The sequence below is a fragment of the Stylophora pistillata genome, chromosome 4, assembly GCF_964205215.1.
Source record: "Stylophora pistillata chromosome 4, jaStyPist1.2, whole genome shotgun sequence".
Classification (NCBI taxonomy): Eukaryota; Metazoa; Cnidaria; class Anthozoa; order Scleractinia; family Pocilloporidae; genus Stylophora; species Stylophora pistillata.
In genome coordinates, this window is record NC_142522.1 from 19830128 (window position 1) to 19846332 (window position 16205).

Below are 16205 nucleotides of genomic sequence, written 5' to 3' on the forward strand. Positions count from 1 at the left end.
TGGGAGTTAAATTGATGAATAGTAACCCCTAAGAGTGACTAGCATCTAATTTCTCCTTACAATATCACCGCTGAATCACACATTAAGGTCATGAGGAAAACGGAATTGATCACCAACTGAAGAAGCTCTTGACTGTTCAACAAATTCTCTATGATAAGGCCTTAGGAAATGTATAGAGAACAGTATGGAGAATATGCAAACTGATTTAAGGGTGTGGAGATTGAAAAGTTTTTTTCCCCTTATTCTTGGTCCTTTTACACTTTGAGTTTTAAAACGAGGTCGTGCAGTGGTCAGTGAGAGGTAAACTGACGATTTCGAATGAACATGAGTACAATGAAAGAAGTAGAGCTTCTTTCAAGAGAGTGAACAAAACGTAGAAATTATTATTGGTGTATCTTAACTTATTTAATCATTATGGATGCATTACATTGTCTTGAATTAGATTTTACTTTTAACGTAAAAGATAATATCCACAGATTGACTTTCGAGGTCCCGACGTATATATTTTACATCAAAAAGGTTTAATTTGCAAATGTTAAGGAAGTCCGAGAAAGTTAAAGAGATTGCTGCTAATCAAATGCAGGGATCGACACTAACTTTTCAACTTACTGGCCAAGTGGCTCGTGACATCTTAGATGTTACGACAATTTCAGTTTGTTTACTACCCAAGCTGGCGTGGAAATCGAAAACCATTAGCCAAAACTGAATTTCTACTGGTCTGTGGCCAGTTGGCTACCGTTAGTGTCGAACCCTGCATGTTATTAACCGTTTGGCATACATATTCATCAGTCGCTCATCGTATAGTAATGGTACTGACATTTGTTTCGATGTTTGTCTAAGGACATCATTACCCTCCGAGCTTGCTTCTCGATAGTGCGTATCCTCCCCTGTCACCGACACTGAGGTGACAGTGGAGGATAATTAATATCTGCCACACAAGAACCGAAATCTGGTTTATTACTGTCACAATCCGGAAAAAAGATAGGAAAGAAAATAATTTTGACGTATGAGTTTGTCTCTTCGGCTGCTCGGATGAGAATGGTACATCATTGCTAATCACGTTCGAGCTAGCCAATGTGCGTGCGCGAAAAGCACGATTCTGCTGTGTGGTGTGTACTAACTTCGGCTACTTTCACTTTCAGTATAACGTTGTAAAGATATCGTTGAAATAGTTTAAAGATAGACATCAATTATGTTTTAGTTCCCAACATAGGTTAGCCTACTTTGTAAGTGTACATTGCTTTTTATTCTCGCTCCAAGGCGCTATCTTACGAAAAGTTTCGCCTTCTGAATTTTGACAGACTGTCATTTACAATTGGTATCAATTCTCTCCAACCCAAATCGTCCTCAGTTTTTTCATTTGGGTGTTTTTATCTTTCGTAGTTGAAATAATGACATTTTGTGGTTGGAAAGTTTTCACGTTCGAAGAAAACCACTGAAAACTTCACGAGATAGCGCCTTTGATATCGGGTTCGAAGAAACTAAACCTGTGTCCAAAAGTAGATTTCGAGAAAAATACTATTATTATCATTAAGAGTACTTATTTATCAATTCAGACTATAGGAGAACTTATATTTTGGGAAGAAATCGTCTTGAATGCAAAGACCTGTGGAGAACTTTTTATTCATTACACATAATCTAATATTTTACAAGTTGGTTCGAGGATTGAAGGTTTTGCAATGAAATAAAGTACTACATGGTAAACAAAGATAACAGATTCCTTATCTCATTACTTATGTTTTGCGGAATTCTGAAATAAAGATATGGATCTACGGTTACTACCACATCCAACCTATTTTACGATTTATCGTGTCGTTTTCTCTGTAAGTAACAGAACACAGATCGGGTCAGAACGTAGAATGAACAAACTAATGTTACACTTGTTAGTGGCGAGTGTTTCCAACATAGTTTGATTTGATCTGAGTCCTATTTACCATTTAGTATTATAACATAACCAAAGTAAAGCGCGCGCTCTGATTGGTCAATTTAGCGTCCCCCATTTGCCCATGGGTGTACGCTGCTGACGTGAGCAAATGCAAAGACTATTTTTCCGCGCGCGCTTGTTTTTTCTGGTCGCGTAAGATTTGTTAAATAAACGGGAACTCTTTAGCTACAATGTATCAATGTTATGTTATAAAACAAATGGTAAACACCACAGCGTACACTATTGAGTTATGGATGCACGCGGGAGGTTTGCTAAGCACTCAAGAAGCTAGAGTCGCTCTCGGCTATCGCCTCGAGCGACTCTTACGCTTCTTTCGTGCTTAGCAACCTCCCGCGTGCATCCATAACTCAATAGTGTACGCTGTGGTGTTTACCATTTGTTAAATGAGCTGACTTAAACATGCACTTTTATTGTTTTTTTTTTGTCCTACGATCAGAGACAGTGACACATTCAGCCGCGATTAGTGTGCCCCTTTTAGTTTGTACCACATTTTTACGTCATCTGTGATTTAATATTAATAAACAGACGCATGTCAACATGGAATCTATATTGACGTATGTGACCTACACGTGACCTACACGACCTGTGAAAAATTCTGGGCAGTTGGCTCTGTCAGTTAAGGAAACTACAACATCGTTGTCAATAACATAGTATTGCAAGGTTTTAAAATACTAAACTATAATCTCATGTTGTAAACATCTTAAAGAGTAATGACCTAAAATCTTATACTGTACGCAATTTAGGCTTTATCTAACCGTGGCACAACTTAGTTAAATATGACAAACACTTTATGAGATCCTTAGGACCATTGATGTGGCCAAAACTGAGTAGCAATGAGAGAAATGCACCCTCCTTGGACTACTTCAAAAGCATGGTGAGCTACACAAAAATGTAACCGGATGACGCTGCTGGGCCTGTTGCCACCTGTAAAACATAGATTTTTGTATGATCTGAGCATTATCTGCTTAGTTTCAAGTTTATAGATATATATGTTGTAGTTCAATTTTATCCTTGGTTCAAATTTTATTTTCCTTTGTTTCAAACTCATTATCATACATTAACATGACCGAGAACAAGGGAAAATAAAATTTGAACCAAGTATAAAATTGAACTACAACATATACACCTGATTGCAATAAGGTTGTCATAGAAAAAAGCAAAAAGCAAAAAGCCAAATAGGAATTAATTAGCCATGTGATTTACATTTGCTTATTTTAATAATTTAACAATTATTTAAGAAGTCATTCACAATAACAAGACATAATTCTGTAATTCCGCGATTAGCAAGACACCAAGAAACTGAAGCGTGTGTGTTATGAATGTTGCAAGCAATGATAATTAAATGCTAATTAATTCCTATTTGGCTTTTTGCTTTTTCCTATGACAACCTTATTGCAATTAGGTGTATATATATTTATAGATTCCTAGTACATTGGCCCTTTTCGATATATTAAAATAATTCAAACTTGGCTCCGAGGCTTGGGGAATAAAACAAAAGAAATCACATCGAGGCTTTATTCCCCCAAGCCTCGGAGCCGTGGTAGAATTTTAATAATCGACAATGGCCTATTGATTTTAGACCTCAAGATTTTTTCATTATTATGTTGATTGCAACTCTTATATAGTCTAGACTTTGTTTTATTGCATTCTGGTAAGGCACTCGAACAAGGTTCATTCAATTCATTCATTGTCCAAGATCGATGAAGTTTTCTACCCTCTCTTCTCTAGCACAGGCTTTTACTTAATAAAAGCTGCATCGAGAATATTTAGTAGTTGCCTAATACAATTTTAATGGACCAATAAGTTGTCTTCATAAACTGAAAAAATCTCAGTGTGCATCATATGATTATTTCCGCGTGGAACGTGGGTTGCGTTAACTTGGCGCGCGTTCTTCAAAAGCTTGGTTACTAAGCGTGAGACAAAAAATTAAATGCAAATTAGATTAGGTGACGCTCAAACTAGTGTCCACTTTGGCGACCGTAATTTATTTTTCTAGACGCAAAAGCTGATGAGATTTCTTTGACTACCCAGGAGAGATGAGAGTGGTTTTCCTCTGCAAAGGTTCAAGGGGCGATGTTGCTCCTATTTTATCCCTTGCGGTCGGCTTCAAGTAAGTTTTCGAGTGCTTGCTAATAAGCTTATCTTGCATGTAATTGTTCCATCCTCTTTGCACACTGGTTGCAGATACATATTCGTTTGTCAAATATTATGGCTTGTTGCCAGTGTCATGCTGTGTGTTAAGTATTTAGTATTGAGTTAGAATAATATTTGGCACGTGAATGACAATATTTTTATCTTCACTTAATGTGTACGTTAGCGAAAAGAAAACAATGATACGACTCTGAAAAAAATATAATTTCACTCGTTTTTATGATTTCACGTTTTTTTCGCCGGAGATTCTTTTTGTTTGGGCTGCTTGTGGGCGCTTAAGAGTAAACTTTCCAGGTTATTTTTCTTTCGATTAACGTCCCCCAAAATGATTTTAAAAAATTGCCTTTGATTTAGGGACCACTTGCTATGCAGACAATGGTTTGTTTACCATGATAGAGGTGCTCTGTTTCGAACGACTGCTCGTGTTTATCTGTTTGCTAAATTTTATTCCATGAGCTATCAAGCGTGTGTCGTTGCCTGTTGAATTATTTGGATCGATATCGGTTTAAAAAAGGAATGTGCTTGCCCCATTTCTAAGGAACCTATAACCATGATGAGCGAATTTAAAACGAAATATGCAGAAGTCGCACATTTTTTGATATTCAATCTGTTGATTGTTGTCTTTTTCGAGGGCGCCTTCCTCAAGGTATTCTAGGTATTTGATTTTTGATTTGGTTTAATTTTTTTCCCAAAAAAATTAGTTTTGATATCCTCCGGATCAAGTGAAAACGTGTTTTGAAAATTACTCGTACTATAGTGTTTTCCGAGTGGTGACAAATGAATAACTTTTACTCAACTCGACGACCGAGCCAAAAAGTGAAGCGACTTTCTTTTTTTAATCTATTGTTTCCTTTAGACAAAACAACCCCACAGATAACTGCACCCTTGCCACTCATGCATGTCACAGACTCAAATTTGACAGCATTCTCAAAAAGTACGACGTGGATTTTATGGCTGTTGATGACCTTGGAAAAGACAGTGGACCTCGGAGTCTTGAGAAACTGGAGGTAAGAATTGAGACAGGTGGAGCTAAGAACTTAAGTTAATTAGGCAAGGAGGGTCTAGCTAATTGCTCAATTAGCACAGGAATATTTTGGCCGCTAGCTCTTGAATTCACTGAGAAAGACATTTTGAAATCAATGGAAGAGGTTTCTCCATTTTAGGGGAAATAAGTTCAAATCTGAATGTTTGGAATCTTGATGTATGATGAAATATAAACTGCAGTTTATTTTACTTGTCAAATTCTTAAAATTTACTCTTTTCAAGCTTCAAGTATGTAGTGGAAGAGGTTTCTCCAAGGGTCAGCAACAAGATCGTCTCATAGAGATGCATGGGAGTTTGCGAGCCTGCCGAGGGGCAGATGCTATTGTGTTTAACCTCTTTGCTTGTGAGGGGTGGTTTATTGCAAAATACTTTGATGTACCATGTGTGGCAGCTTCTCCATTTGCTGTTACCAGGTAAAAACTAACTTAAAACTATTTGAAAATCCAACCACAAATATTTGCTTGTTTGTGAGTTCTTAATGATGCTTTTATTTACAAATTTTACATTCTTTAATTTGTTCCAGAACTCCACCAGTGACGTTTGAAAGCAAATTTGTTGATGCCTATCCAGATTTGTACCATAGACTTCGAAACTCAAAACAAGGTGCTTCTTAGGAATTTTCTTGTTTTTTTACGTAACACTTGAGAGTGATTGGCATCTAAGTTTTACTCAGTGTATCACCTTTTCATCAAACCAGCTCAAAAGAATAACTGAATTGTACAGTTAGTACAATTCAGTTATTATTAGTACAATTCAGTTATTATTAGTACAATTCAGTTATTATTAGTACAATTCAGTTATTATCCAAGATCTGCCCCAAATATCCTTGCAAGTTAGTGGAAAATTTGGTGATCAAGATAACAACTCCTGCATGATGAGTTTAAATATTATCATAACTTATGTATGATGCATGATCCTCGCAGTAGAGAGCGCTATTTATGCAATAGCGAAAATCAGACCTGAAAAAAATCAGGCCTGTACGGGATTCGAACCAATGACCTCTGTGATACTAGTGCAGCACTCTACCGATTGAGCTAACAAGCCAACTGGCCTGCTCCCAGTTGGCTTGTTAGCTCAATTGGTAGGGCACTGCACTAGTATCGCAGAGGTCAGTGGTTCGAATCCCGTACAGGCCTGATTTTTTTCAGGTCTGATTTTTGCTATTTCTTAAATAGCACTCTCTACTGCGAGGATGGTGCATCATACGTATCTACAACAGCAGTTCAAAATATATGAACTTCATATATTCATTGTATTGTCATAACGTGTTTGTCAGATAATGTATAGATATTACAAGGAGAAGTAGCATGTTAATTACTTCTGGCAGTTAAAGGGTTAAGAAACAAGTTTTTGGATACTTTTATACACACACTCACACACGCACAGGAGCTTAGCAGTTTTGTGTTACGACCCCCAGGAGAGGTGAGTTATGGTGACATTGATCACTGGATGTGGAGACTCTACTTGGATGACTTTGGTGAATTCTGTGACAGTATTGGTCTGCCTGTGTGCCCTTATGCTGAACTGACCCCTGATGACCGACTCCACCCGTCTACTACCTTACTGTATGGGATCAGCCCACAAGTGATTGAGAAGCCTCCATACTGGCCAGAAAAGTAGGTTCATGTAATTGATAATACAATTTCCTAGGTTTATCTCGTGTTATATTAAGAGAGTTAGTGAATGGGTTTTGATTGCGCCATGGGGGCTATTGTAAGTTGCACTTTGAAAATTAAATTAACCCTTTAGATCCACTGTAGTTATCTCCTTGTATTTGCAGCATTGTCCTGTGTGGTTACTGGTTTCTGGAACTCCCAGATGAACCCATCAATGACATCAAGGTGTACCATCCTGCCTCAGGTTACAGCACGTTGCCAGATTTCTTTTCCGGCTTTAAAGGGAGTGGCGAAAGACCGGTTTACATTGGGTTTGGCTCAATGGAAGAGCTGGGGTTTTTCTCAAGTGTTGATTGCGTTGAGCTTCTTGGTGTACTTAATGAAGGTATGTGTATTACTCACATTAATTTGGTTTGATATATATTTTCACTATTTCCACATTAAGTTAACATGTACTGCTTATCAAGTGATTTATAGGATTGTTCTAAATTTTTCTCTCATAATGTAACAAGGATGCACAATTTGTTCAGGGAAGTACATTGTACCACCTATTAAGAATGTTTTTGACAATATAATGTAAGTCCGTATTTAATGAATAGATTGCATATTGCCATGCATCTAATCAATAATAGTTCACAGATGACTATAGGTGCAGTGGAGTGGGTCACTGATGTTCTCACCACATTTTGAGGTCTTCTGTGATCTATTACAGAAAAAATGCGCTAAAAATAGAATCCATATGTTTTATGCAGTATATACGGGGGGGGGGGAGGGTAAGTGTCTTTCGTCTAGATCATCAGAAAGAACCAATCAAAATGGATGTACTGTATGATTCAGGGTAACCCAGTCACTCTCAGATGTGAGTAGTTATTCTCCTTACCATCTGCCATGCAATTCTTGTAATGTTAGTGTTATGCTACACTACCATATAGTTTTTTATAACATCAAACTTTACTTATTAAATAACCTTAGCTAAACTTGCTCCAAATTACATTTAACTCTGAATAAATAGATTTTAAAGTGCATGCACAATTACTGCAGGATAACTATTCCTAGCAACTCAGTTAACATATTGCACAACACAGGTTCATTGTAGCACTCAAGGTAAATTGTTTCTTTGCATTCAATATTCTGGTGTTGTAACAGTTATTTTGGAAAATGTGGTATTGGATCAACTAATAATCCCCAAACTGATATTTCTCTTTATTCTCATCACTTGTCTGTCTGATATTGCATCAGTACATATAGATAATAGCACTCCTTTTTTCATTTGTTTGTTCTTCAGGTCTTGTTCAATGTGGAAAGAAAGCACTCTTGCAACTATCCCCCAATTCCAATCTCCTTAAAACATGGGAAATGTTGTGCAGAAACTTTCAGAACTGTAACATCCACTGTCTCATGGAGTATGTCCCACACTCTAAGCTCTTTCCATTGTGCCAATCGGTAGTGCATCATGGGGGTAGTGGAACAGTTGGTATGGCACTAAGATGTGGTGTTCCCCAGATTGTGTGCCCATTTATGTTTGATCAGTCTTACTGGGGTGACAAAGTCATGTGGATGGGTGTTGGTGAATCTGTGGGGCACCCACGGTCACTCAGTGCTGAATCGTTTGGTTCAGCACTTGTCAAGGTGGTTAGCCCAGAGGTGCGTAACATGGCAACTTCATATGGCAAAATGTTACTGGGGGAAGATGGGGTAAAATCGGCTGTAAATCAACTTATAAAAGAGTTTAAAAGAAGATAGCAAATTTGAATGAACTCTTAGTCAGTTAACAGACCATGGTAATAACTGTAATATAAAGAGCACAATACATGTAAGTTAAGATCATTCTTGTATTATTAATATTAAATTCAGTTTTAATCGCGCAGTCAGTAATGAAACCACAAGTGCAATACTCTTCAGGTTATTGTACTGATTGATTTAATTTTATGGTTCATAGGGCACTTTTTCTTGTTTGTATCAGAGGGTGGAATTAAGTTATTGAATTTTATGGGTTCTAACAGCTGAAAGCTAATTTATAGAGAGAACTTTCAAGTCATGCAAATCAGGCTAGTAAAATTTTACAGGGTGCCTAACAAAATTTCAAAACAAAAGAACTTTTGTAAAGGTTTTTTACCCCAGAATACAAGATTTTATTGTCAGAACTGTATATACATAATAATTTTTGTTTCCAGAGTGAGGTAAATTATTTTGTAAATATTTCATTGCTGGATTTTAACTTATTGATTACATTGCTGTGATCTAATTATTCTTGTCAGAGATTAATTCAGATGGCCAAGCCATGTATTTCTGTGGAGTTTGAATTAAAGGAATTTCATCATTTACATTAATTTGACTGTCTTGATTACGTGTTCTGTTCATTTGCCCACGTAAGTCTTGCCAACTACATGACAATCGCGCATTTTATATGTTCAGGCAGAAAGGGTTAACCGTTTACACTCTAACATCAGTATGCATATTCTCCATACTGTTCTTCATATAATAATAATGATGATAATAATATCCCTTTTATATTATAACCCTTTTACTCCCCATGTCTGACTGTCAATTCTCCCTTCTAGCTGCTACACCTATCCTTGTAAATTAGTTGTGAGAATTTAGTTTTAGATCTAGATAACACCTACCTGATAAGCCTGAGTACTGCCACTATCTTTTTGCCGCCTGATAATGCGTGAATACTACAGGGAAAAGGTACCAGTACATGTTAACCGCTTCTGGAAGTTCTAAAAGGGTCATTGGAAATTCATTGAGATGACCATTTAGCCATGCCACAGGGTGGCAAATTCTCTAGATTTGTCAGAAGAAATTCTGACGAATCGAGCCTGTTGACGACGTGATCAGGAAACGCCAAACTAAAAAGGTAACCGTTCTCCTTAATTAAACATACGGTTTTATTTAAAATTATTCGTGTTCCAGTAATGAGTGCGTTTGTCAGAAGAAATTCAAGCATGCGTTTAACGTAAACATGAAGACATGGAAAATGAGCGCAAAAAATGTGTCCCGTCTACTCCAGTTCGTTCGTTCTCGCACAGTCCACCTGTCCAACCTTCAATGAGGATCTGATGCGACGAGCGTGTGCCGCTCGTTTTTAAGTAGTCATATAAAGTACACTGTTAGGATTGTTGAGCTTACCGAGTTTACCTGTAAAATAGCTATTTTGCTAAGTGTAAACTCACGCTAATAAATTATATATATGTATTTAATTATGAGTATGTTGATGCCACTTTGTTACGCAGTATTTAAGTAAAGCTTGAAGCTGAAATCTAAGGATCTTTCGCGCGATTTTAAAGTATTGAGCTGAATAAACTGCCCTTATTATGAAGTCAGGTACTGCAATATGTATCTGTGTATAGCGCACAACTGGCTATTAAAATAAAACAGCTCTTTCGTCTGTACGGGTGGTTTCGACACTTATGCAGATTGAAAAACAGCAGCACCTTGTTAACTCGAAATGCCCATGAAAAAATAAAAAGATCGATTTACCTCAAAAGACTGATTAACCAGTATTTAATGAGGTTATATACCTCTGTAGTGACTAAAAAATGCCGTTCAAGCAAAATGTTTTTAATACAAGCTCAGTTAAGGTCCAGTTGATATTTCTAAAATTACAACGCACACTACATTCGCAGCCGGCTCTCCATTGAACTTCTTTACTTAAGTTGAAACTGAGCTGTCCAAAGCGAGGCATCCTACTTCGTTTCATAATTGAACAAATCAGACCGGAGAATTCGGTGGCTATTACTTTGAACACGCCTTTGAAGTCGGAAAACTCATTTGAATTACAAATAATTTTCAAAATTAATTTTCCTATTTACGATCAGTCTTGCACGTGGAAAGAGCTTACGAACTACAAGAGATTTGAGCGTCTATTTTAGCTTCTATGGAGTCAAGAAACATGTAATTTCGACCCTATTACCTTGCATGGATATCGTCTGTTTTGTCCAGTCGACGAGTGTTTTTCACGATGGGTCAAGTGGTCCAGATACCATGTCAAGGATTCACGCTTTTCACTTTGTTACGACTTCTCGTCAGGTAAATAACCCGTGGAAATAAATATTTGGTTAGTAGTGCAGTGTTCGTGGTCTTTGTAAAAATAATTTTACAGAGTCAAATGTAGAAAGAGAAGCATGATTCACATATGCACAGCACAGTGTAGGACAAATTCTCAGGCAGTGGGCAGCAGCCGCCATGACAGTTCTTCTTGAATCGGAGAGAAATTCTGGTCTACTTTATTGTTAGTGCACATATCGCTTATTTACTTATTTCTGTTTTCACTCCTGTACATATTTTCAACTATCTTTTTTATAAAGTGTGTTGACCGATTATGTATTTTAAACAAATTGTTCTTCCTTTCACCCTACAACCTCTCCTAAGAGGGAGAGGTCATCGTGAAAAACCGTCTAACGTGGACTCAGTTTCTGGTACCAGAGAATTCGGTGATTCCCACATTTCCATCTTCCTGTCTTTTCATGATATTGACCTCGCAACAATTTAGCATGTCAAATACCAATGTAACATCAAAGTAAGGTGCCAATAGTCGAACTTAGTGTATACCTAGAAAGGTATTCATATAGTCACATCGTCTTTGCCTTTTTTAGCGAGTAAGACAGCGTCTAACACAAGATGAAACAGCTAGGACATTAAGAAGAAAAGAAAGAAAAGGAAAATAGGATAATATCCAAAAAGGTTTGTTTTTAGATTTGTACTGGATTAACTCATCTAAACCTATAAGTCTGATACATTTTAAAACAAACTTCAGTTTCAAATGAAGGAAGTTTATCGCTCCAAATCTTTTGGTGGCAAATTTTGCTTTTAAATAATCATGACAACAGTAAGCGTGTCAAAATACTCACGTAGTTGTAAGGTAAAAGGCCAGTAGTCAAATTTAGGTAGCTTATTCCCAAGTAAATAAAGTTTCCAAGGAAACTATGGTGCTGCGTCGATGGGGGTAACGAGGTAATTTGGTGATATCAACTACTGACGTTTAAATTGTAATTTGGCCACCGTAACGAGTTAAAAAGCTGACGTTTCGAGCGTTAGCCCTTCGTCAGAGCGAATGGAAGAACTGTGGGTTGTGTGTGGGTTTATATGCAGAAAATGGAGCTACGCTATTGGTGAGAACATGGCGACGAGAAAAACAAGAATGAATAGGCGTTTTGCAGTTAGAGAAGATCCAAGAAGCTCTAATAGACGACTGGGAGCCAGCTATGATTATTACCAATGCACGGATAACAGCGGTTTGCGTAAAAGGGTACGACGACGGCCTGACGGTTGCAAAAAGGTGCTAAATTTTTCACTTGCCATGTTTTCTTTAAAGAAAAGGTACTTCAACCTTATCAGCGAGGTAACCAGAAATTGTAGTGAAAGACGCGTCTACTAATTATCCAACGAGTAATATAACACCAGCATCTGCAGCTGAAGGGTCCACTACTTCCATCAAAAATAAGAAAACAAATGACAAATTATGGTACCGGCAGAGCTCAAGGAATATGGTTCCTACTGCACACAACAGTCGTTCTCTTCTTTGCATTTTATCCAGCAACCATCGAGATGTAATCAATCCACACAAAAACCGAACTCAAGGAGTTATTTTGAATCTTGTGCCAGACGACTTAACAGTGCCCTTAAAAGAAAACTCTTGTTTAAGTTGCCTCTTAGAACAGTAGTCTTAACAAAATAATATGGTAGCTTGCACTCGACCAATGGTAATTGTATATGCAAATATGGTTATGCAGCTCTACTCTCAAAACATTCCCGCCGGTACTTGAAGTCAACTTTGCAGTACGAATCGTTAATGTAGGTTTCTCATATGTTGACCTGAGACCTTTCGCGAAAAATCGAGACTAAAATTGATACAAAAAAAAACTTAAATGTTGTTGTGCACTGAAAATTGGTATTGATCACTCACTTCAAAACAAAATCATTGGTGCTCGATCTCATACATCTATATATCCTCTTTTGGAGGAAAGCCTTTACTGTCGAAAGCTAATGAACTTCTAAATTGCTGTTCAAATACCTAAATACAACGGCGTGAGAACTTTTACAAGCTCAGTCATCAAGAGCTATGTTCGATTTAGATCACTTACTTAGCGAATTTTCTATTTCTCACTGACTCGCTCATTCAAGTCTAGCCATCGAGTTTGTCAATCCTTGCCAGCGAGTTGGCTATCACTTACTAGCGAATTTCCCAAATCCTGCTGACGAGACATATCAAATTTCGCCAACCAATCTACAGCTAGTTTGCCATATTTCTTTCGCAAGATTTTTTTACTTTTCGCTTGCGAGTTCAACCGCAAAAGGTTACAAGTAGATAACCTTATAAGATGCCCTTTCTTAATTGCAAGGCAACCATTTTGTTTCCTAGCCAGGGCCGGGCTCTCGATCAACAGAAACGAGCGGAAAGGAGGGTGTGCGAAACATGGCTAGGATCCGGACAACCAAACTGCCGCTTGCTGTTTGCCCGTTCTTTTAATGAGGGTCTGGGGCAAGGTTTTTTGTTTATCTAACACATTCACATTTTGCAACGGTTTATATCTGGAACTAGAAATACAGAATGTGGCATTTTCTAATGCCTGTGGTGGAAGACCATAAGTGGTGAGAATACATTCAACAGGCATAAGAGACTGAAAGATAGCAAAAAGTATACCTATTACATTTATACTTCCAACCTCCAAATCTAGTAAGGTTTTGCATCATAAGTTATCTTTTCCCCTTAATATCGTTGTATTCCTTCACTGGTAGGGTATCAGAGAGGCCATATTTGTAGTCCACAAATAGCACAATTGAGAAACCCAGACCAAATCCTACACTCAATAGCCTTTTTGTGTCCTTTCTTAGTGCAAATCAATTACACTGGAAACTCTTGAATTCCAGAGCGTACATTACAGAAGTGAGTCATTTCAGAATCGCCATCAGTGATAGATAGATCAATCTCTGCATAAAGAAATGACATATATTGATTAGTAAGAACAAAGTGGCTTCCTGGAAAAACAAGGACACCATCTGGATAGTCTTCACATAGAGCTTCATAATCAATTTCAGAGCTGTGTAAGTCGACAATTCAACCATGGCCTTTCAAGGAAACCAGTCCATAGCTCCACAGGGCGAGTGGAACACTCTTTATAGAATTCCTTTTCCCATGGTAATTCCATTAGGCAGCGAATTCTTTTAATACAAGGCCATGTCGATGTGGTGAAGGAAAGCAAAGTGGAGACGCGAATTTCTGTTTTACTCCTTGGTTCCTAAATGCTTGACTATTTCTAACAAGTAACAAGTGACTTTTCGGATATCCCCTCTCCACAATCTTGTTATTCTAAGATGTTACGGATAGAGCGCTGGACTACTGGGCGGCAGGTCGAGGGTTCGAGCCCCGGCCGGACCAACACTCAGGGTCTTAAAATAATTAAGAAGAATTTTCTACCTTTCTATATCATCAAGAAATGGTTAGATATTCTAGTCTTCTCGGATAGGGACGAATAAATGGAGGTCCCGTCTCCTGTAGAGTTAGGGGCAGGAGACGTTAATTTCCCACGCACGAGATTACTGTGTGATGGATGTCCTCCCCTGGGGTGGGATGGGTGGATTTACTGGGCCCGCAGTAATTGGCGCAAGCTGTTGTGGTGTCCCTGCCGGTCGGCGAAGCTTAATAAATAAATAAATAAATAAATTCTAACCGTTAAAAAACTCTCTCCTAATTAATCTCTTCCATAACGTCTATGATTTAAAATCATAAATCTGGCAGCATCGTAATTCTCAACCCCACGATCTCCTCTAACTCGGAAGACTGAAAAGCACCATGTGTGAGGTTGCTGGTTGTGCTATTCAAATCGGTAATTGTTTTATTTTACGAGGCTAACGTTAAAGCCATGAATAGCAAAACTCCCTCTTATCAATTTTTGGTTGGAGTCTATGTGCCACAAGCAGTTTACCAGATCATTGTGCACCCACCTTTGGATAGCCCAGCTCCCTTGAGCTGCTCTCCCCACAGGATCCAGAATGTTAAGTCTTTCTCTTACCCTCCAATGTTGACTGAACGAAGATGTCTATTCTTCTGAGGCTGCTGAGTATGTAGCTTTCTTCCTCGCGTAGTTTTAGTGCCATGATAGTTCTGAGAAATTGATCAAATACCGCTTGTAGCAACTAGAATTTGCATTTCAGAATCTATTTATTTTCACGCAAATTCGAAATATTTTATATCGTATTTTCTGCTGTACTACTATAGTAACGTTCTCTTTCCATTCAATTAAATTCGCGTTTAAGCGCGAGGTTATGTTAGAAGTAAGTAACGATGGTAGCTCTTTCTTTACGTTTTTACTAGTATTCGCCTTTTTTTTTTTCGTTAGATAATTGTCGTTGCTATTTGATCTTAACCAAGTCAGTCGTTTCGTTAGTTTTTGCAAGCGCCGGATTGCTTTTATTAAGAGTTTTACTACCGGACCTGGTTACATCACAAATCGTGAGTTCGTTTCTATCTCATTTAGTTTTTTGTCGTTGTTCTTGTTGTTGTTATATTATGTACTAAGATATTCGTAGCAATTACTTATTTTCAGTCGAATCACATCTATAAAGCTTAACATCTACATCATGACGTCCATCTGCCTAATAAAGTAAATGTGCTTTCGCTTTGTGGCATTAAACGTGTGGCTATTTATCTATACAACTTTTGTTACGTCAGAGATACGCACCGCCATGCCAAACTGTAATATGTCCTCTCACTGATATCAAACACTCGTCAATCTTAGCTCGTCAATCTTGCCTCAGGTCGTCTCAAACTCCAACCGGCCACTGCAAAAAATCTCACCATCATCAATCGTAGAACTTCTTGTATTTATTTTTACTCAACAGACCTAATAACCCAGATCGACTCATTGCCTCTTCCTGTAGTTGTCACGCTGAACTTATTTCCAGCTAGTAAAACAATTGCATAACCTGCTCTTATTGCAAAAATATTACATTGGTGAAACAGGAAGATGATCAGGGGACCGATTCCAAGAACACCTTCGCGACGTAGAGAGGAATGACAACGATGCATCCAAACCAGTCGCAAGACACCTTGATCTGCCTAATCATTCTATGCATCATAAGGCAGTCTACATATGATGCACGATCCTCGCAGTAGATAGCGCTATTTAGGCAACAGCGAAAATCAGACCTAAAAAAAAACCAGGCCTGTACGGGATTCGAACCACTGACCTCTGCGATACTAGTGCAGCGCTCTACCAATTGAGCTAACAAGCCAACTGGGAGCAGGCCGTTAAGTTGATTCGTACTGAAACCCGTGAAAGTGATAAATGAGATACAATGAAATATATGAACTTCATATATTTCATTGTATCTCATAAGGCAGTCTGCGGCTTCCTTTACATCTAAGCAGTTCGGAAAGCCGCAAAACTCTAGAACAAACATTTATCTTTCAAATCGGCACCCTTAATTCATAATCCCCACGGTAT

At 38.0% G+C, this 16205-nt stretch overlaps 1 protein-coding gene across 2 annotated transcripts; it reads left to right on the top strand.

The window, feature by feature from the left end:
- Nucleotides 1–3866: 3866 nt before the first annotated feature.
- LOC111332941 (uncharacterized) lies at nucleotides 3867–9086 on the top strand. Of its 2 annotated transcripts, XM_022938430.2 has the most exons (7): nucleotides 3867–4055; nucleotides 4953–5103; nucleotides 5363–5553; nucleotides 5664–5743; nucleotides 6558–6756; nucleotides 6921–7141; nucleotides 8042–9086. In XM_022938430.2, the coding sequence occupies exons 1-7, from the start codon at nucleotides 3982–3984 to the stop codon at nucleotides 8497–8499; spliced, it is 1374 nt and encodes a 457-aa protein (XP_022794165.2). In that variant the 5' UTR covers nucleotides 3867–3981; the 3' UTR covers nucleotides 8500–9086. The 2 variants fall into 2 exon arrangements, with proteins under 2 accessions (XP_022794165.2, XP_088612137.1); XM_088756011.1 differs by lacking the exon at nucleotides 5363–5553 and having other exon boundaries at nucleotides 3877–4055; nucleotides 8042–8623.
- Nucleotides 9087–16205: the final 7119 nt, after the last annotated feature.

Coding starts and splice junctions, on each gene's coding strand:
- LOC111332941 (XM_022938430.2), top strand. CDS start 3,982: ATGAGAGTGGTTTTCCTCTGCAAAGGTTCAAGGGGCGATGTTGCTCCT. Junction 5,554..5,663: donor TCTCCATTTGCTGTTACCAG/GTAAAAACTAAC, acceptor AATTTGTTCCAG/AACTCCACCAGTGACGTTTG. Junction 6,757..6,920: donor CCTCCATACTGGCCAGAAAA/GTAGGTTCATGT, acceptor TTGTATTTGCAG/CATTGTCCTGTGTGGTTACT.